At 47.4% G+C, this 22,407-nt stretch overlaps 1 protein-coding gene across 5 annotated transcripts in view; it reads right to left on the bottom strand.

The window, feature by feature from the left end:
• Window positions 1–22,407, bottom strand: part of CHD5 (chromodomain helicase DNA binding protein 5) — a 477,691-nt gene that overhangs the window by 86,666 nt on the left and 368,618 nt on the right. For all 5 annotated transcript variants that reach the window (XM_063943432.1, XM_063943431.1, XM_063943430.1 and 2 more), the window contains 5 exons: window positions 21,145–21,183; window positions 18,672–18,844; window positions 16,834–17,008; window positions 16,041–16,133; window positions 6,461–6,549 (listed from right to left, as the gene is read on the bottom strand). In XM_063943432.1, coding sequence (XP_063799502.1) covers window positions 6,461–6,549; window positions 16,041–16,133; window positions 16,834–17,008; window positions 18,672–18,844; window positions 21,145–21,183 — 569 coding nt within the window. The remainder of the gene's footprint in view (window positions 1–6,460; window positions 6,550–16,040; window positions 16,134–16,833; window positions 17,009–18,671; window positions 18,845–21,144; window positions 21,184–22,407) is intronic.

The following is a 22,407-nucleotide window of genomic DNA, read 5'->3' as shown; positions in this document are numbered from 1 at the left end:
GGGAGGGTTTTTTGGAAGGGACATCCTGCGTGACACTGCAGTGCCACTCCTAGATGGGCCCGGTGTTTGTGTCGGCCACTAGGGTCGCTTATCTTACTCACACAGCGACCTCGGTGCAAATTTTAGGACTAAAAATAATATTGTGAGGTGTGATGTGTTCAGAATAGGCTGAAAATGAGTGTAAATTATGTTTTTTGAGGTTAATAATACTTTGGGATCAAAATTACCCCCAAATTCTATGATTTAAGCTGTTTTTTAGGGTTTTTTGAAAAAAACACCCGAATCCAAAACACACCCGAATCCGACAAAAAAAATTCGGTGAGGTTTTGCCAAAACGCGGTCGAACCCAAAACACGGCCGCGGAACCGAACCCAAAACCAAAACACAAAACCCGAAAAATTTCCGGCGCTCATCTCTACGTATAACTCGTGATACTATACCCAGTTAACAGTATGAAATATAACTGAGCCTCTCAACAGATGGCTCAACAATAACCCTTTAGTTAAACAATAACTATATACAAGTATTTCAGACAATCCGCACTTGGGATGGGCGCCCAGCATCCACTACGGACTACAAGAAATAGATTTACCGGTGAGTAAATTCTTATTTTCTCTAACGTCCTAAGTGGATGCTGGGACTCCGTAAGGACCATGGGGATTATACCAAAGCTCCCAAACGGGCGGGAGAGTGCGGATGACTCTGCAGCACCGAATGAGCAAACTCTAGGTCCTCCTCAGCCAGGGTATCAAACTTGTAGAATTTAGCAAATGTGTTTGACCCCGACCAAGTAGCTGCTCGGCAAAGTTGTAAAGCCGAGACCCCTCGGGCAGCCGCCCAAGAAGAGCCCACCTTCCTCGTGGAATGGGCTTTCACTGATCTAGGATGCGGCAGTCCAGCCGCAGAATGTGCAAGCTGAATCGTACTACAGATCCAGCGAGCAATAGTCTGCTTTGAAGCAGGAGCACCCAGCTTGTTGGGTGCATACAGGATAAACAGCGAGTCAGTTTTCCTGACACTAGCTGTCCTGGTACATAAATTTTCAGGGCCCTGACTACGTCCAACAACTTGGAATCCCCCAAGTCTTTAGTAGCCGCAGGCACTACAATAGGTTGGTTCAAATGAAAAGCTGATACCACCTTAGGGAGAAACTGGGTACGAGTCCTCAATTCTGCCCTATCCATATGGAAAATCAGATAAGGGCTTTTACATGACAAAGCCGCCAATTCTGACACACGCCTGGCCGAAGCCAAGGCCAACAGCATGACCACTTTCCACGTGAGATATTTCAACTCCACGGTTTTAAGTGGCTCAAACCAATGTGACTTTAGGAAATCCAACACCACGTTGAGATCCCAAGGTGCCACTGGAGGCACAAAAGGGGGCTGAATATGCAGCACTCCCTTAACAAAAGTCTGAACTTCAGGTAGTGAAGCCAGTTCTTTTTGGAAGAAAATGTACAGAGCCGAAATCTGGACCTTAATGGAACCCAATTTTAGGCCCATAGTCACTCCTGACTGTAGGAAGTGCAGAAATCGACCCAGTTGAAATTCCTCCGTTGGGGCCTTCCTGGCCTCACACCAAGCAACATATTTTCGCCATATGTGGTGATAATGTTTTGCGGTGACATCTTTCCTAGCCTTAATCAGCGTAGGAATGACTTCCTCCGGAATGCCTTTTTCCTTTAGGATCCGGTGTTCAACCGCCATGCCGTCAAACGCAGCCGCGGTAATTCTTGGAACAGACAGGGCCATGGGTCCTCTGAGATCATTTCATGAAGTTCTGGGTACCAAGCTCTTCTTGGCCAATCCGGAACCACGAGTATAGTTCTTACTCCTCTCCTTCTTATTATTATCAGTACCTTGGGTATGAGAGGCAGAGGAAGGAACACATACACCGACTGGTACACCCACGGTGTTACCAGAGCGTCCACAGCTATCGCCTGAGGGTCCCTTGACCTGGCGCAATATCTTTTAGCTTTTTGTTGAGGCGGGACGCCATCATGTCCACCTGTGGCCTTTCCCAAAGGTGTACAATCATTTGGAAGACTTCTGGATGAAGTCCCCACTCTCCCGGGTGGAGGTCGTGCCTGCTGAGAAAGTCTGCTTCCCAGTTGTCCACTCCGGGAATGAACAGTGCTGAAAGTGCTAACACATGATTTTCCGCCCATCGGAAAATCCTTTTGGCTTCTGCCATCGCCATCCTGCTTCTTGTGCTGCCCTGTTGGTTTACATGGGCGACCGCCGTGATGTTGTCTGACTGGATCAGCACCGGCTGGTGTTGAAGCAGGGGTCTTGCCTTACTTAGGGCATTGTAAATGGCCCTTAGTTCCAGAATATTTATGTGTAGGGAAGTCTCCTGACTCGACCATAGTCCTTGAAAGTTTCTTCCCTGTGTGACTGCCCCCCAGCCTCGAAGGCTGGCATCCGTGGTCACCAGGACCCAGTCCTGTATGCCGAATCTGCGGCCTTCTAGAAGATGAGCACTCTCCAGCCACCACAACAGCGACACCCTGGCCCTTGGAGACAGGGTTATCAGCCGATGCATCCGAAGATGCGACCCGGACCATTTGTCCAACAGATCCCACTGGAAGATCCTTGCATGGAACCTGCCGAATGGAATTTCTTCGTAAGAAGCTATCATCTTTTCCAGGACTCGCGTGCATTGATGCACCGACACCTGTATTTGTTTTAGGAGGTCTCTGACTAGAGATGACAACTCCTTGGCCTTCTCCTCCGGGAGAAATACTTTTCTCTGTTCTGTGTCCAGAACCATACTCAGGAACAGTAGACGCGTCGTAGGAACCAGCTGTGACTTTGGAATATTCAGAATCCAGCCGTGCTGTTGTAGCACTTCCCGAGAAAGTGCTACTCCGACCAACAACTGCTCCCTGGACCTCGCCTTTATAAGGAGATCGTCCAAGTACGGGATAATTTCAACTCCCTTTTTTCGAAGGAGTATCAACATTTCGGCCATTACCTTGGTAAATACCCTCGGTGCCGGGGACAGACCAACGGCAACGTCTGGAATAGGTAATGACAGTCCTGTACCACAATTTTGAGGTACTCCTGGTGAGGAGGGTAAATGGGGACATGCAGGTAAGCATCCTTGATGTCCAGTGATACCATCAGTGGCGTGACTGGAAATTTTTCTCCCCCAAGCCAAAAAATTCTTCGGCGCCGCCCCCCCCCCCCTTCATGCTCCATAATTGGGAGCAAGAAAGGGATAAATATGTGCGCGCCTCGCCAAAAAAAGGGGTGTGGTTTTGTTGGAGTGGGCGTGGTTTCGCATAAAGGGGCGTGGCATTGCAGGGAAAGACTACCTTACACCCCAGTTTTGCAACCTGCACGCCCATACGTTGGCCACCACAGGAAAGAAAAATAATCCTGATTCATGCCCCTTACATTATTTGTCATTTTTCCTCCTTATAGTAATGCCCAGTATACATTATGCCACATACTGCAATGGCCCTTAGACATTATGCCGCACACAATAATGCACGACACAATATGCACACACCGTAATGCCCCAGACACATTATGCCACACACCGTAATGCCTGTGACACATTATGCCACACACCGTAATGCCTGTGACACATTATGACAGGAATCGCAATGCCCGTTATACATTATGCTACACACTGCAATGCCCCTGATACATTATAGCACATACAATGTCTGTGACACATTATGACACACACCGCAATGTCCGTGATACATTATGCCACACACTGCAATGCCCGATACATTATAGCACATACAATGCCTGTGACACATTATGCCACACACTGCAATGACCTTGAGACATTATACCACAATGCCCGTGATATAGTATACCATACACCGTAATGCCTGTGACACATACCGCAATGCCCTGCCCGTTATACCCTATGCCACACATCGCAATGCCCGTTATGTATTATGCCACACTGCAATGACCCTGAGACATTATACCACATACCACAATGCCCGTGATATAGTAAACCACACACCGTAATGCCTGACACATTATGACACACACCGCAATGTCCGTGATACATTATGCCACACACTGCAATGACCCTGAGACATTATACCACATATCACAATGCCCGCGATATAGTATACCATACACCGTAATGCCTGTGACACATTATGACACACACCGCAATGTCCGTGATACATTATGCCACACACCGTAATGCCCATTACACATTAAGTCCTACAGTAAGGCTTCTAATTACTTTTCAATTACCTGCTCGTTGTCAGGGGTTTCATGCACTGGGTGTCATGCTCGTTGCCAGGGGTTTCATGCTCTTGGTTCCATGCACGGTGCCAGGGGTTTTCATGCTCAGGGTGTCATGCTCGTTGCCAGGGGTTTCATGCACTGGGTGTCATGCTCGTTGCCAGGTGTTTCATGCACTGGGTGTCATGCTCGTTGCCAGGTGTTTCATGCACTGGGTGTCATGCTCGTTGCTAGGAGGTAGTCCTTGTTGCTAGGGCTGTGCTCCCAGTGCCACATATGTCCCCAGTGCCAGATATTCCCCCACGGTGCCAGGTACTTACATGCCCCAGTGCCAAATATAGTCGTCCCCCCCATGTGCCAGGTACACATATACCCCCCCAGTGCCACATATGCCCCCAGTGGCAGATATGCCCCCAGTGCCATATATTCCCCCCCAGTGCCAAATATGCCCCAAGTGCCAGATATTCCCCCCCCCAGTGCCAGATATTCCCCCCGTGCCATATATGCCCACAGTGCCAGATATTCCCCCCCAGTGCCAGATATTCCCCCCGTGCCATATATGCCCCCAGTGCCAGATATCCCCCCCAGTGCCATATATGCCCCCAGTGCCATATATGCCCCCAGTGCCAGATATTCCCCCCCAGTGCCATATATGCCCCAGTGCCAGATACCCCCCCCCCCAGTGCCATATATGCCCCCAGTGCCAGATATTCCCCCCAGTGCCATATATGCCCCCCGTGCCATATATGCCCCCAGTGCCAGATATCCCCCCCCACAGTGCCATATATGCCCCCAGTGCCAGATATTCCCCCCCAGTGCCAGATATGCCCCCAGTGCCAGATATTCCCCCCAGTGCCAGAAATGCCCCAGTGCCAGATATTCCTCCCTCCCCCCCCCCCCCGTGCCGTATATGCCCCCACTGCCAGATATTTACCAAACCCCCCCCCCCCCCCCTCCCGCCGTCGCTTTTTGGAGGGACACGGAGGGCACAGCTCGTCTCTCCTGTGTCCCTCCTGCTGCATCATCTCCGGCGGCCGCGGGTCTAATAGGGGGAAGTGCCGGTTCGTGAGCCAATTAGAGCTCACGGACGGCACTTCCCCCTATTAGACCCGCGGCCGCCGGAGATGATGCAGCAGGAGGGACACAGGGAGGCGCGCTGTGTGCCCTCCGTGTCCCTCCAAAAGGCGGCGGAGGGAAGGAGACTGCAGACTGACATGCGGACTATATGACTATATTATGTAGTTTTGCCAGCCAAGGTGTTTAATATTGCTGCTCAGAGCGCCCCCCCCCCAGCGCCCTGCACCCATCAATGACCGGAGTGTGAGGTGTGCATGAGGAGCAATGGCGCACAGCTGCAGTGCTGTGCGCTACCTTGTTGAAGACAGAAGTCTTCTGCCGCCGATTTCCAGGACCATCTTCTTGCTTCTGGCTCTGTAAGGGGGGCGGCGGCGCGGCTCCGGGAACGGACGATCGAGGTCGGGCCCTGTGTTCGATCCCTCTGGAGCTAATGGTGTCCAGTAGCCTAAGAAGCCCAAGCTAGCTGCAAGCAGGTAGGTTCGCTTCTTCTCCCCTTAGTCCCTCGTTGCAGTGAGCCTGTTGCCAGCAGATCTCACTGAAAATAAAAAACCTAAAAATATACTTTCTTTTCTAGGAGCTCAGGAGAGCCCCTAGTGTGCATCCAGCTCAGCCGGGCACAAGATTCTAACTGGGGTCTGGAGGAGGGTCATAGAGGGAGGAGCCAGTGCACACCAGGTAGTCCTAAAGCTTTCTTTAGTTGTGCTCAGTCTCCTGCGAAGCCGCTATTCCCCATGGTCCTTACGGAGTCCCAGCATCCACTTAGGACGTCAGAGAAATGACAGTTAGGAGCTGATTGGCTGGTACTTTATCTCTCTCCACTTCTCTCTTTCCATTTTATCACACTCCAAGTTTTAGGACATCTCGACCCCTGTGTCCCCAGTTCATATTGTGCCACATTACGGTGCCCCAGTTCATATTATGTCACATTACAGTGCTGCCCCCTATTCATATTATGCCAGACTGTAGCGCCCCCACTTCATATTGTGCCAAAGTGCAGTGCACATCCCCCCCCGCCCCCCAATATCATGTAACATTATAATGCCCTCCAGTTCAATGTATACCACATTACAATGAGCAGGTCCAGGTGCATAACTAGATATATTCTAGGCCCCAAAGCCCGATTGCACATCAAGACCACATGCCCATAACAGACGTACCTCAATGTTCCCACCAACCCGCGCTAGCAGAGGTGGCAGGGGCTTGTCTCTGTCACTCTTGAGCTGTCTACGGGATTGTCTCCTCCCACCTAGGTGAATGAAAGAAATATTTCATTATAAAACAAAAACAAGATTTAGAAAAAAGAGTCTATGCTACACCGGGACTCGAAACTGCCAAAACAGAACGCAAGCTGCTTTTATCTCTACAAAAACACAGTTTCCAGTACTGAGTACATAGAGTTGTATAAGATCGGTGTGTAAGTGCTTCCGTGGGGTGGGGAGGGGCAGCTAAGACTGAGTCAATAGGCATTTTTGTGTGTGACCTGAAAATAACAGCAATCTGTATCAGTAGGACTTAAGGTCCATACACACTTAATGATAAAATGAGCGACGTCGCTCATTTTATCGCCAAGTGTGTATGCTGCCAGTGACGACCGATGCGCGGCCCCGCGGGTCGGCAACGATTGTCGCTGTCGGCAGGGCATGCATGAAGGATGTGGACTGTCGTCCACGACCTTCATGAAGGGCTGGCGGGGGCGTGACGTCACTGAGCGACATGAGCGGTCATATCGCTCAATGCGTACAGGCGGCCGCCGACCGGCCGGCCCGGGAGGGGGAAACATTAGACGATGTCGCTCACAGAGCGACATCGTCTAATGTGTATGGGCCTTTAAAACACACTGTACAAACAGAACATGACAGGTATGGTATATTTATTAAGCACTACTCCCGTACGGTATGTGGGTGCCGTTACACTCATGTGAGAACTTAAGAAACATTTACCGACATAACAAGTGGTCTTACTATATATTTACAGACATTAGGGGGCTGAGAAACCCTGACTACAGATGCTGACCTATTCTTTCTCAGTAATATCTATACATCTGGTAATGTAACCTGAGTGACAATTATAATGAAATGCAGAAAGAGCAATATTATCGCTATGAATGTTTTCTCTGACATTTTCATGACACACCCAAGTCACTTTAACTAGATTGTTACAATAGTACAGGAACGTTGGAGTGAGTGGAAATAGATTAAGGGGATGTGTATCTTTTTATATTGTGGAATGAAATGTTCAAGAGTCACTGAGCACTAGAACCTAAACAGGTTCTGGTTGGCTTACAGACTTCTAGGTAACTAAAAACGAGATTTATGGTAAGAAATTACCGTTGTTAAATCTCTTTCTGCGAGGTACACTGGGCTCCACAAGGATTAACATTGGGGTGTAGAGTAGGATCTTGATCCGAGGCACCAACAGGCTAAAAGCTTTGACCTTCTTCCCAAGATGCATAGTACCGCCTCCTATATCACCCAACCTCAGGTACTCCGTTTTGTCAACCAGCCCAATGCAGTAGCAGGTACCAGAGACGACAATCGTTAGTAGCCACATACACCACACACTCACCACAGGAGAGGGTGTCAGCGGCTAATGCCATACCAACCCAAAGAAGCTCAATGCGTCAGGGTGGGCGCCTTGTGGAGCCCAGTGTACCTCGCAGAAAGAGATTTAACAACGGTAAGTTCTTACCATAAATCTTGTTTTCTGCTGCGGGGTACACTGGGCTCCACAAGGATTAACATCGGGGATGTCCTAAAGCAGTTCCTTATGGGAGGGGACGCACTGTAGCGGGCACAAGAACCCGGCGTCCAAAGGAAGCATCCTGGGAGGCGGAAGTATCGATGGAATAGAACCTTACGAACGTGTTCTCTGAGGACCACGTAGCCACCTTGCACAATTGTTCAAGGGTCGCACCACGGCGGGCCGCCCAAGAAGGTCCAACAGACCGAGTAGAATGTGCTTTGATGGTAGCAGGAGCTGGAAGACCAGCCTGTACATAAGCATGTGCAATCACCATTCTAATCCATCTGGCCAAGGTCTGCTTGTTAGCAGGCCAGCCACATTTGTGAAAACCAAACAGTACAAAAAAAGAATCAGATTTCCGAATGGAGGAGCTTCTCTTCACATAGACACGGGTAGCCCGTACCACATCCAAAGACCGCTCTTTTGATGACAACTCCGTCCTAAGAACCGCCCGGGCATGGTGAAAAATCAGATGGGGGGACTTACAGGATAAGGCACCCAAGTCCTAGGCCCTTCTAGCTGAAGCGATAGCCAGCAAAAACAACACCTTAAGGGAAAGCCACTTAAGGTCTGCAGACGAAAGAGGTTCAAATGGAGACTCTTGCAAGGCCTCCAGAACCACCGACAGATCCCAAGGGGCCACAGGAGGTACATAAGGAGGCTGAATCCGCAACACGCCCTGAGTGGAGGTATGAACATCAGGTAGGGCAGCAATCTTTCTCTGAAACCAAACCGACAAGGCAGAAATGTGAACCTTGAGGGAGGACAGACGAAGGCCTAAATCCAGGCCCTGTTGCAGGAAGGCCAACAGTTTGGCCGTAATAAACTTGAAAACGTCATGATTATGAGACGCGCACCAAGTAAAGTAAGAATTCCAGACCCTATGGTAAATCCGAGCAGAAGCCGGCTTACGGGCCTTCAACATAGTTTGAATAACCGCCTCCGTAAAACCCTTGGGCCTCAAGACAGAAGCTTCAAGAGCCATGCCGTCAAAGACAGATGGGCCAAGTCCTGGTAAACACAAGGGCCATGAACTAGGAGGTCTGGTCGTTGTGGAAATTGAAGGGGACGATCTAGCGAGAGGCCCTGTAGATCGGAGAACCAGTGCCGTCTGGGCCACGCTGGAGCGATCAGAAGTAGGTTTCCTCCTTCTTGCTTGAACTTCCGTATTACTCTGGGCAGGACTGATACCGGAGGGAACACGTACGGCAGCCGAAAGTTCCATGGAATTGCCAGAGCGTCCACGAACGCTGCTTGAGGATCCCTTGTTCTTGCTCCAAAGACCGGAACCTTGTGATTGTGTCGAGACACCATCAGGTCCACATTTGGAAGGCTCCACTTGTCCACAAGAAGTTGAAAGACCTCCAGATGGAGGCTCCACTCTCCGGCGTGTACGTCCTGACGACTGAGAAAGTCCACCTCCCAGTTTCGGGCTCCTGGAATGAACACTGCGGATATGGCCGGCAGATGGCGTTCTGTCCACTGAAGAATACGTGATACTTCCCTCATTGCCATGCGGATTCGAGTGCCGCCTTGATGATTGATGTACGCCACCGTACTGTACTGTACTTGAACAGGTCTGTTCTGTATCAAATGCTGGGCCAGGTTCAGTGCATTGAACACCGCCTGCAGTTCCAGAATGTTTATAGGGAGTAGAGACTCCTCCTCGGTCCACAGACCCTGAAGGGAGTGTTGTTCCAACACCGCGCCCCAACCTCTCAGACTGGCATCCGTTGTCAGCAGGACCCAGTTGGATATCCAGAAGGGACGACCCCTGCTCAACCGATGGTCCTGAAGCCACCAGCTCAATGACAGGCGGACCTCAGGAGACAAGGAGATCATTTGAGATCTGATCCGGTGAGGCAGGCCGTCCCACTTGGCAAGAATTAACTTCTGCAGAGGGCGAGAATGGAATTGAGCATACTCCACCATGTCGAAAGCCGACACCATAAGACCTAGCACTTGCATTGCCGATTGTATCGACACTTGCGGACGAGATAGGAAGCATCGAATCCTGTCCTGACACTTCAGGACTTTCTCCTGAGACAAGAACAACCGCTGGTTGTGAGTGTCTAATAACGCTCCCAGGTGCACCATGCGTTGAGCAGGAACCAGGGAAGATTTCTTCCAGTTGACTAGCCATCCGTGGGCTTTCATAAACTGGACAGTCAGATCTAGATGACGCAGGGGAGAAATTTCTGGGGAATTTGCCAGGATCAACAAATCGTCCAAGTACGGCAGGATCCTGATCCCTTGACGGCGAAGTACATTACTTTGGTGAAAACTCGCGTAGCCGTTGTCAAACCAAAAGGTAACGCCCAAAATTGGTAATGAAGGTTGCCCACCGCAAACCTCAGGTACTGCTGATATGACAGCGCAATAGGAATATGCAGGTAGGCATCCTGTATGTCCAGGGAGACCATATAGTCCCCAGGCTCTAAGGCCAGAACAATAGAGCGTAGAGTTTAAATACGAAACTTGGAGACCCTCACATACTTGTTCAAGGACTTGAGATTGATAATAGGCCGCGAGGACCCGTTCGGTTTCGGGACTAGAAACAGCGGTGAATAGACCCCCTTGTCTCTCTGAGCCAGAGGCACCTGTACTACCACTCCTGTGGTCAGGAGGGATTGTACCACCGAATGAAGAGTGTTTGCCTTCACCGGGTCCAAAGGGACATCTGTCAGGCAAAATCGATGAGGGGGACGTTTCTATAAGGATATGGCGTAACCTCGAGTGACGACTTCCCTTCCCCAGGCATCGGAAGTGGTCTTCAACCATTCCTGGGCAAAACCTAGAAGCCGGCCCCCCACACTGAGATCCCCCAGGGGGAGGCCCGCCCTGTCATGCGGCAGGCCTGTCAGGTTTGGAAGCAGGATGACGGGCAGCCCAGGGCCGCTTTGGTCTGGGCTTGGCAGGTTTGGAAGTACAAGCTTGTTTCGGGCACGCCTGACCTTTTGCTTTACCTGGAGGACGAAAGGGCCGAGAGAAAGTATTTTTAGCCTTCTGTGCGGAGGGAGCCGTACTTGGTAGGCAAGCTGATTTAGCAGAAGCCAGGTCAGCCACAATCTTATTGAGGTCTTCTCCAAAAAGAATGTCTCCCTTAAAAGGAAGCGCCTCCAGGGTTTTCTTAGAATCCATATCCACCGCCCAGGATTTCAACCAAAGGATACGTCGAGCCAAGATGGACGTAGTGGCAGCCTTGGCCGCCAGCACCCCGGCATCGGAAGCCGCCTTCTTAAGGCAAAGAGAAGCCGTGGCAATGTATGAGAGACATTGTCTGGCATGATCAGAAGCGTTGGAAGGTAGCTCCAACTCCAGCTTCTGAGCCCATGCTTCAACAGCTTCAGCAGCCCATGTCGCTGCAATGGTTGGTCTATGCACAGCCCCCGTTAGGGTGTAAATCGCTTTCAAACAACCCTCCACACGTCTATCCGTTGGTTCCTTCAGAGAGGTGACGGTAGTCACTGGCAGAGTTGAGGAAACTACTATGCGTGCAACATGAGAATCTACAGGCGGAGGAGTTTCCCAATTTTTACATAGCTCCGCAAAGAGAGGATAGCGAGCCAACAGTCTCTTATGCGGTGTGAATTCTGTCAGCCAGGAGTTGAGAATGAAGTAAAACTTGTTTAACCACCTTCTTATGTTTAAATCTGTCCGGATTTTTAGAGACAGCCGCAGGCTCAGGTTCATCAGAGACCTGAAGAATGAGCCTGATAGCCTCAATCAAATCAGGGACATTCACCAGTGACTTCCCTTCCCATCAGAAGCATCAGAGTCAGTGTCTGTGGGGTCAGTATATGCACCATCCTCCTCAGAGGATGTGTCCTTAACAGCGGTGTATTGTGAGGAAGTAGCGGCCCGTTAGAAGACTTCTTCGTCGTAGGCGGGGCGAGAGTGGGACCTATATTTAGTCATCGTTCGGTTCAAGTGCTGTAACTGTGATGAGATTCGATCTGCCCATGGCGGATAGACTTCAGGGAAAATAAACTGCTGCACTGGCATAGGAGGTCCCACAGGGGGCATAAGTTTCGTTACCAGCGTATTTAACAACGTGGAGAAGGTAGCCCAAGGTGGGTTATTAGTGGCCCCCGGTGCTACAGACCCACTGGGGGGTAAGGACCCCCCTGAACCTGAACTCTCTGTTGCCATTATTTCCTCAAAAGTGTCTGCAGCATCACCACCACGCAATGTGGGAGAAGCGCCAGGTCCGTTGCCCCTTATAGCTGACATAATAATAAGCTCAATATCAGGCAACCTAGTACAATGGGGGTCATTCCGAGTTGTTCGCTAGCTGCTTTCGGTCGCAGCACGGCGATTAGGTCAAAAAGCGGCATTTCTGCACATGCGTATGGGGCGCAGTGCGCACGCGCGACGTACTTTCACACAAAACTATGCAGTTTCACACAAGGTCGAGCGACGCTTTTCAATCGCACTGCTGGCCGCAGAGTGATTGACAGGAAGTGGGTTTTTCTGGGTGGTAACTGGCCGTTTTCGGGGAGTGTGTGTAAAAACGCAGGCGTGCCCGATAAAAACGTAGGAGTGGCTGTGGAAACGGGGGAGTGGCTGGCCGAACGCAGGGCGTGTTTGTGACGTCAAAACAGGAACTAAATAGACTGAAGTGATCGCTAGCTAGGAGTACAGTGGGGATTGAAAGTTTGGAGACCCCAGGCAAAAATTCATTTTAATGTGCAAAAAGAAGCCAAGGAAAGATGGAAAAATCTCCAAAAGGCATGAAATTATAGATTAGACATTCTTATAACATGTCAAAAAAAGTTTGATTTTATTTCCATCATTTACACTTTCAAAAGAACAGAAAACAAAAAATGGCGTCTGCAAAAGTTTGGGCACCCTGCAGAGTTAATACCTTGTACTGCCCTCTTTGGCAAGTATCACAGCTTGTAAACGCTTTTTGTAGCCAGCCAAGAGTCTTTCAATTCTTGTTTGAGGTATCTTCGCCCATTCTTCTGTACAAAAGTCTTCCAGTTCTTTGAGATTCCTGGGCTGTCTGTGATGCACTGCTCTTTTAAGGTCTATCCATAGATTTTCAATTATGTTGAGGTCAGGAGATTGTGAAGGCCATGCAAAATCTTCAGTTTACGCCTCTTGATGTAATCCACCGTGGATTTTGAGGTGTGTTTAGGATCATTATCCATTTGTAGAAGCCAGCCTCTCTTTATCTTCAGCTTTTTCACAGATGGCATCAAGTTAGCGTCCAAAATTTGCTGGAATCTTATTGAATCCATTTTTCCTTCTACTCGTGAAATGTTCCCTGTGCCACTGGCTGCAATACAACCCCAAAGCATGATTGATCCACCCCCATGCTTAACAGTTGGACAGAGGTTCTTTTCATTAAATTCTGTGCCCTTCCTTCTCCAAACGTACCTTTGCTCATTCCGGCCAAAAGTTAGATTTTAACCTCATTGGTCCACAGAACTTTATTCCAAAATGCATCAGGCGTGTCTATATGTTCATCTGCACACTTCAAACGCTGATTTTTGTGGTGAGGACCGAGAAGAGGTTTTCTTCTGATGACTATTCCATGAAGACCATATTTGTACAAGTATCTCTTTATAGTGGAATAGTGTACCACAACTCCAGTGTATGCCAGATCTTCCTGGAGGGATCGTGCAGTCAAACGTGGATTTTGACTTGCTTTTCTCACAATCCTGCGAGCTGTTCTGTCTGATATTTTTCTTGGTCTTCCAGATCTTGCTTTAACTTCCACTGTTCCTGATGACTGCCATTTCTTAATTACATTCCGAACAGAGGATATGGGCATCTGATAACGCTTTGCTATCTTCTTATAGCCTTCTCATGCTTTGTGAACGTCAACTATTCTCAGTTTCAGTGTTCTACTCAACTGCTCAGAGGAACCCATGGTGCTGATTGTTAGAGCAAGGTCAGATGAGTCTGTGCTTTTAAAACCTGTGAGATTGACATCACATGGTCTTTCCAGACGATGATTGAGAACAATCCATGACACTGCCAGGTCTCAGCTGTCCAAAGGGGGGCAGTACAAGGTATTAACTCTGCAAGTGCCCAAACTTTTGCAGACGCCATTTTTTGTTTTCTGCTTTTTTGAAAGTGTAAATGATGGAAATAAAATCAAACTTTTTTTGACATGTTATAAGAATGCCTAATCTGTAATTTGATGCCTTTTGAAGATTTTTCCATCTTTCGTGGGCTTCTTTTTGCACATTAAAATGAATTTTTGCCTGGGGTGCCCAAACTTTCAATCCCCACTGTAAGTCTCGAGCTACTCTGAAACTGCACAATCTTTTTTTGGAGCAGTTCTGCGATCCTTTTGGTCGCTAAGCTAAGATACACTACCAGAGGGCGGCGGCTTAGCGTTTGCACTGCTGCTAAAAGCAGCTACTGAGCGATCAACTCGGAATGAGGGCCAATATAAGCAGCAATATACCTAGCAAGAACTCCCAGTGTAGTGTGTCAGCACAAACCGGGAATCCAAGAGATATGTGGTGACTATAAATCACAAAGAAAAATACACAGTAAGTATATCTTGTGAAATACCTGTATCAGTAACAAACCTGACGCACTTAGCCCCTCAGGTTACAGAATATAGGAGTAGGAAGCTGAGTGAAATACACGGAATGGCAGCTACGCAGCAGCTACATGCACACACACACACACACACACACACACACACACACACACACACATATAGTCACAATTGTACAATGCAGAGATTATACCAAGCAATAAAACTGCACTGGACTAGCAATACAAAGTAATACTCAGTATAGCTATATGTAAACAGTAGATATAACAAAACACAGTAAGTACTGGATGTATATCACAGGGTGTTTGTACCCCACAACCCTGACAGTATGCACTCTTTCTTAACTAACACTGTCCCAGTGACAGGTAGAATACTTAAGTGTCCTGTAAAATGCACAGTGCTGGCGAGCAGGCGGCTTTACAGAGGAGGATTTGCCCAAGCAGTGCCAGGAACAGCGCAGCTCCGTGTAATGGCGGCTGACAGGTAGTGAGGGAGAGATATGCAGCTCCAGGGTGGGAACATGTACCCAAATGGCGCCCTGGGGCTGGGGTGGGGCTACAGGTTAGGCCTTATCCCCCTGCTGGCTTCCCCACCGGGCGCTGCGGACTATAATAAAAAACGTGTTTTAATGAGAGAAAAACCCCCACCTGTGCCCTGTGTCCCGATGGCTAGTGGAGCGGCTGCCCTTTACAGTGTCCACTCAAGCGTGCGTGGCCCGCCTCCCACGGCCGTGCCGGATCGTGATAACAGTGGGCCAAAGAGAACCCTTACCTCCCCTTGTACCTGCGGCCACGGCGATCCCGGAGGGCAACAGCGAGTGTGTGTGACTGACCAGAAGTGCACCGGAGCCTCCGCTGTAGTTACACGGCAACCAGGGCGCGGGAGTATACAGAGCTGCTGGGGGAGTGATGGAGCTGCAGCAGGGGATGTCTGACTGACATCCAGCAATGCTGCAGCCCTTGAAGTCTTCAGATTTCTTCTTTTTTTCAGAAATAGCTTATAATATGGGCTGCAGGAGCAGCCCTCCTGTTGATTGCCTGCTTACTGCATGGCACCAACTTACAAATTGAGCTCCTGTGCACGGAGGCGGAGTGATATAGGAGGCGGCGCTATGCATCTTGGGAAGAAGGTCAAAGCTTTGAGCCTGTTGGGGCCTCGGATCAAGATCCTACTCTACACCCCGATGTTAATCCTTGTGGAGCCCAGTGTACCCCGCAGCAGAAATTATCTGTACAGACTTGTGGATTCAATCCACTGCAGGTTGAAGAAGAGTGTGATGTCCTCAATTTACGTCCTACCTCAGAAGACGCTTAGTCACTGACTACAAGTTGTTAGAGGAATGTATGCTGTCTGCAGAGAAGGGACGCATGCCTTTTAGCAGCAAGCATTACTTTTGCAAAGCTGCAGCTGAAAGTCAGGTGTAACCATTCCTTTAGGTGATCCATATGCAGAAGATAAAAAGTTTAACCTACTCTGACCTTCAGGCTTCTCTTCAAAGTCTTCATCTTCATCCTCAGAACCAATGGAATATTCTGACTGGTTGTCAGAAAGCTCGTCTTGCCATTCTATTAGAATGTACAAACCGGATAAAATGTTAAACACAGTGAATAAAAATTGGGACTGTCATCTCTACCTGCCACCTTCACCTTAAATATCACACTTCCCTGACTTGTAGGATGGTGACAATCCAGGAATTGTATTTGCTAGGATTGAACAGGAATGAAAACTTTACTAGACATATAGGGCAATTTGATTCTGAGCAATGCAGCTGATTCAGGTCCCAATGCAACTCCACCGGTACTTTGCGCATAAGCCGGACACGTACTGCACATGTGCAGTATGGCTCCTGCGTCGTTGGAAGCATTATGACTGCAGATGTCAAGTGATTGACAGTCTACAGCAGTTTGGGGGCCGGGGGGAGTTCCAAGGCCAGAATCTCTATCGGAAGATAGAGATTTCCTGGTCTCCTGGTAGGAGCTGCGGCAGCCGGATTGCGTGACCCCATAGGATATGTTGGTGGCCCGCGATTTACTGGAAAAAGTGACGGAACGTTGGCAACTCACACCATTATGAACACTTATGACAACAGAGAGTCTGCTTTGGCATATCCATAGTAAATTAAGATACAACAAGCAATTCTGCACTTGCTAGGTTCTTAGAGGGAAACCCAGCTGGCAGTGGCAGTGAGTGTCTCAGTTTGGCCCTGGGACGTCACTGCTACGTACTGAGTGATTAGGATCTAATAACGAGCACAGGAGACAGAACCTTGGTCTTCCTGTGAAGCATCATTGTAGTTGACTTGCTTGCGAATTCGTTTCCCTTTTCCCAGATTCCTGGCGAGATCTTCTTGCTGTTGTTCATAGTGATGACGTAGCAGCTTTTCCCAATAATCTGGATCCACGTTCTCTTCCTGTTTTATAATCTCCCGTTCCACTTCCTCCTGAAATTTACAATATAAAATACAACGTGGTTATATAAACAGAAAGAGACTACACTTCAGACTCATCGACACAAAGCTACACAAAGCTCTTCATGATGTTGGGTCCTTCCCCAGGCGCTGGTCTAGCTTCTAAGGTCACAGGCCATTTCCAAAATTACTAAAAACCTGAGCTGGTGCAGTGAATAGGTGACCAACCACACAGGTCATCAGCTGCCTGGGTTTTCAAGACAGTGGCCAGATGTACTAAGCCATGAAAAGTGATAAAGTGGAGAGTGAAAAACTACCAACCAACCAGCTCCGATCATTCTTCAAACACAGCCTGTAACATGGAAATTAGGAGCTGATTGGCTGGTACTTTATCTCTCTCTACTTTATCACTTTTCAAGGCTTAGTACATCTGCCCCAACAGTTTTTATTTCATTATTTTTGGTGGTTGCGATCATTTTACAGCTACTCACACTGCACTATTGGGGTAAATTACTTACATCACAGATTATGTCCATCTTAAATCATGTATTAAGCAACTTACTTTTTACTTAACCTGTGGATAACACTATATTTATAGACCATGTCTAAATTAAATTTGGCTCTGTTGCTGGATAAAATGATGTTGCTGCCACTGCTTAGAGCTGGAACCTAGGGCATATACAGCAGTTAAATCTATATGTCATTCTGCTGCATACTTGCCTATACTCCCGGAACGTCCAGGAAATGACAGACTCTCAGGTGGATCTCCCGTAGCCTGAACCCGGCTAACTACCCCACCCACATTAAATTAAGTGGCTGAACCAGGCAGCTTGTGGATGCGATTCCCACTCAAAGGCGTCATCGTAGTCCTGCTCCCCACACTACACTGTCCAAAACCGTGGCTTTGAATAGTGGCCTGTGCACCACCCCCCGCACCTCCCAGATGTGTCAGATGTAATTTGGCCATCTATGTTGTGTTGCTAGACAGAAATCAGGTTTAAGTGCCCCCACCCCCAACACACACACATACTGTGTGCAGATAATATGTATATTTGCTATTATGCAGAGATGCAGACATTTTTCTGTGCACCCCCCACCCCCCCCCAAGGTGCACCACTGGACTATGAGAAAATTCCGTAATGTAAAATACCACTGTTTGCACTTGCAGTGACTGCAGCACCTCTTTATTCCTCTTTGCCAGTTATAGATTGGTTGGGAAACCAGCACTGTACTTGTACAAAGCATGTTTAATGTATATCTAAGCACTTCTAAATGGGTGGTCTTCTGTATGCCGAATGTCGGGATTCCGGCGCACAGTATACCGGCGCCGGAATCCCGACACCCGGCATACCGACAAGTATTCTCCCTCGTGGGGGTCCACGACCCCCTTGGAGGGAGAATAAAATAGTGTGGCGCGCGTAGCGCGCCACCCTGCCCGTAGCATGGCGAGAGCAGCGAGCCCGCAAGGGGCTCCTTTGCGCTCGCCACGCTGTCAGTATGCCGGCGGTCGGCCTCCCGGCGCCGGTATGCTGGTCGCCGGGAGCCCGAGCGCCGGCATACCATACTACACCCCTTCTAAATAAAACACACATTGTATCATTATAGTAATGTAAAAAGTGAAACACCGATCAGAGGTTTTGTTTCACATCATTACAATAAAGCAGGACTGATGTATTGTTAATGAAACATGCGTTACCACTCCGTCTTCTTCTCGCACAACATACTGAGCCACTTTAAAAGAACTCAGATATTCGTTCATGTTCTGGATTTCGGTGTCATCCGTGGCGTCTTGGTTTCGGTCCAGGAGCTTGGAGATTGCACCATCATCATAGTGGATGACACTGCTGTCTTCAACATCCTTATTGTCACCTGCAGAGTTCACAGAGGACAGCAACGATAATCCTAATGAACAGATATGTCCAAACAAGTTTCTACTCATCATCATCAACCATTCATCTACTAGGAAATGATCATGGTAGATGTAGTTCCCCAGCAGTTGGTCTTCAGTGGACTGTTAACGCCATTATTTGCGGTTTGAGATTCCTGGAAACACTATCATTTTTAGGGTAACCAAATGAAAAATAAAACAGCAACACACAGATAAGGGGATGCCCAGCCTTCGTACATGTGTTCCTAGTGTCTTCTAAATGTCTTTATCCCTAACAACTTGAATTCAAACCCCTTTTAACTAAATTTCTATTGGCTGTCTCAGTTGACACAATGAGGAGATAGCAAATCACAACACTGTAAGAAAAGGAGGGTCACTGACAACTGCTCCAACGAGACAGTTGTCAAGGTGCAGGTGAGCTGTTGGACAAGAGACTACAACTACAGAGAGCTGAATAATTTACACTAAGGGGTCTATTCATGAAGCAGTGGAAAGAGTGGAGAAGTGAGCCAGTGGAGAAGTTGCCCTTGGCAACCAATCAGCAATGAAGTAACATTCAGAATTTGCATACTAGAAAATAATAAAGAGCAGCTGATTGGTTGCCATGGGCAACTTCTCCACTGGCTCTCTTCTCTACACTTTTCACTGCTTCATGAATAGACCCCTTAATTATTTTATTAACATATTTTAAAAGTGTTTGACCACAGTGGTTAAGGATTTGGTAAAATCATTGTCTAAGGTGGACATCCCCTTTTTGTGCCATAACCGTAGCATAATACATATACAGTAATGGAGTGATATATACAACTGCAGCTAAAATTAATAAGCAACACATTGGAGATGCTAATGGATGAGCATCCTAAACAGCCATGAGAAATAAGGGGAGACATAACAAAGGAAGGGATGCGCCAAACATTGTGTTACGTTTGAAGCTGCGTTGACAGATAATTTGCCAAGCCATGGAAAATGTGAAGACATTTAAAAATCACATAGGGCAAAGTAAGAGCTGGTTTTTCATTGTGCATATTAGTGAGCAACATAATTACACTAACACGCCTGGTGATGTCCCAATGTGGGAAAAATGTAATTGAAGTATATGGTTAGTGTCATTGAAGTCTATGGTGAGAACCATTACATTATTTCTTATGATAGGAACCACTAGGATAACCTTGTGGTTTCCATCTACATTTCCGTCTTTCTCCCCCAGTATTTTTGTATTCTTGAAACCAGTAACGGTCCAAGAGCCCTGTGCTGGTTCTTAAAATACAGGGGGACCTCACACAGTTTTTCCCCGTACATTTTTTAACCATGAACGGCTCAAAGAACTGGTTATGCTTGGGGAAGATGGGGGGGGGGGCTTTGGCAAGATGATCCCACATACCTTTTTAAAAAAACATTATTACACATTTACACAGAGAAGCCTGCACGGATCTCACTGATCTGTGCAGCTTCATGTTCGGGAGTGTTTGGCTGCCGGCAAACTCGGCAGCCAAACACGGACACATACACCATTGGAAAACACGATTAACTAAAACAGGGAAACATAGTAAATTCTAGTGATTTAGTTAAAAAAAAGCACCCGAATCTGGTCGATCTCACTCGTGTTTGATCTCAGGTGAAAGGTCCTAGAGTATTTATTATCACTACTGCTGGTTATAGTGGGTCACTGCTGGCTATAAAATGCTACGATAGGATGATCACTGCTTGCTATAATAGTGGTGGCCACTGAGGGTTACAATAAACTTGTCCCTCCCTATTGAGCATAATATGGTGATTGTTAATATCCTTTGTTTACAAAGAGCTAACCTATTCCACACTTTACCCGTCTAATCCGGAATATTTTCACGTACATGTAGCTCTGCATAGCCTGCAATGTATTCTGTCTGTATGTGGGAAAGAGCTCCAGTGACGGGTGGCTTATTTGGGACCTAGGAGGAGCTACGTGTGCAGCTGGTTTGTATCTTGTCACTAGAAGGAAGTCTGGGGTGGATTTGATGAACTTCACAAATAAGCATCCTAGTCTTCCACTTCAAGTTTTAGGCAATTCCTGCCTAAATACCCTGTTCCCAAACTATGTTATGACTCTGTTGTTTTGCCCTTGACAAATTTCTACAAGTTTTGTGAGAATTTTATATGATTACGTTTCGATGCCACTTTGCCTCTATGTGAAATTTTGTTTTTGTTGTTGTTTTTTCGTGTCTGTGTTACAGGGGGAAGGGTCATGCTTAAGACTAGCCACTGCGCTGGCTGCATTATGCCATCCAATCACAGAGCTGCTCACCAGTTTTCTTGTACACTGTTAAGTTGCCACAATGATGGTCTGCAGTAAAAAGGAGGGAAGACATAAAAACATCAATAAAGAAGGGGGAAAGTTAAACAATCCAAGAATATGAGCTACTAAATGCAGTTATAGTAAAATCCAGTGGAGTACAGAGCATAGACTGCAATATTGTTTACTTGTCACCAACACACACTGGTGTTAGCCATTTTTTGGCCTTAACCAAGAGTCAGGAGGAGTAAGTGATGTTACTGAGGCACTCTGTGGGGGAGGCCATTTTGTAGACTGAACCTATCTTGATGAGATTGCAGCCTATCACTTCAAAAAGAACCAGTAACATCACTGCTGGCAACATGTATACTAATGCACCTATCTCAATTAAAAACAAAATCACTTCAGTTATCCATTCATACACGATGCCTCTCTGTTCTCCACACGCCTTTAAATAGGGCTCCGGTTGTAGGGAAATAAATATAGTGCAACCTCACAGAAAAGTCAAACAAGATCATTCCAGTTTTAAGAAAATATTGTGGATAATTTAGTTATAAGTAAACCAATGAAGGATGATATATATAAAATGTTATTACAAGTAATTTCATTGTCCATCTGACTGGATACGTCATACTAATGTGATAGTGTGCTGTCCAGGTTGTTGTCTAGAAATGGACCTATTACCTACACAATGAATGGAAGGGGCTATTTTGTGGGCCTAGCAAATTATGAGAATGCAGCATGTCCAACAGATAGGATCTATATCTTCATAAGTTGGACCTAGTAAATATTAATTAGACAGTCATTATGTAAATGATGTCATTGGTTCCTAGCCACTTGATAGGTTGTGTCATGGTTCAGCCTATAAAATAGATGATTTTGCTCTGTGTAGGTAACAGGTCCACTTAAACAAACGTAAATACTGTAGTAGATTAAGCATTGCGTCGCCATGGAAAATGCTTTCCTCTCGCTTTGCATTACGTACAATTATTATATATCACATGGCTTTGCAGAAATATTTAATGACCTTGGGCCGGAGCCCAGTTTCGGAAAGATAGTTGGCCATATTCCTAAAAGCAAAAGTCAAGTGTCTATTACTATAAGTTATGTCACTGTTAAAATTACTTGTAACTCAAATGACTTACAGTGGAGATAGCCATTATTTTAGGAGAATGTGGATTATTAATCTGCTAAGAAATAGTAACATCAATGAGGGGAAATATGTCTGTCTGCCCCTCCCCTTTATAATGTAAGATCTCACCAGTAGGGCCCTCT

The sequence above is a fragment of the Pseudophryne corroboree genome, chromosome 10, assembly GCF_028390025.1.
Source record: "Pseudophryne corroboree isolate aPseCor3 chromosome 10, aPseCor3.hap2, whole genome shotgun sequence".
In the NCBI taxonomy this organism is placed as follows: domain Eukaryota; kingdom Metazoa; phylum Chordata; class Amphibia; order Anura; family Myobatrachidae; genus Pseudophryne; species Pseudophryne corroboree.
This window is presented reverse-complemented; position numbering and strand designations above follow the sequence as displayed.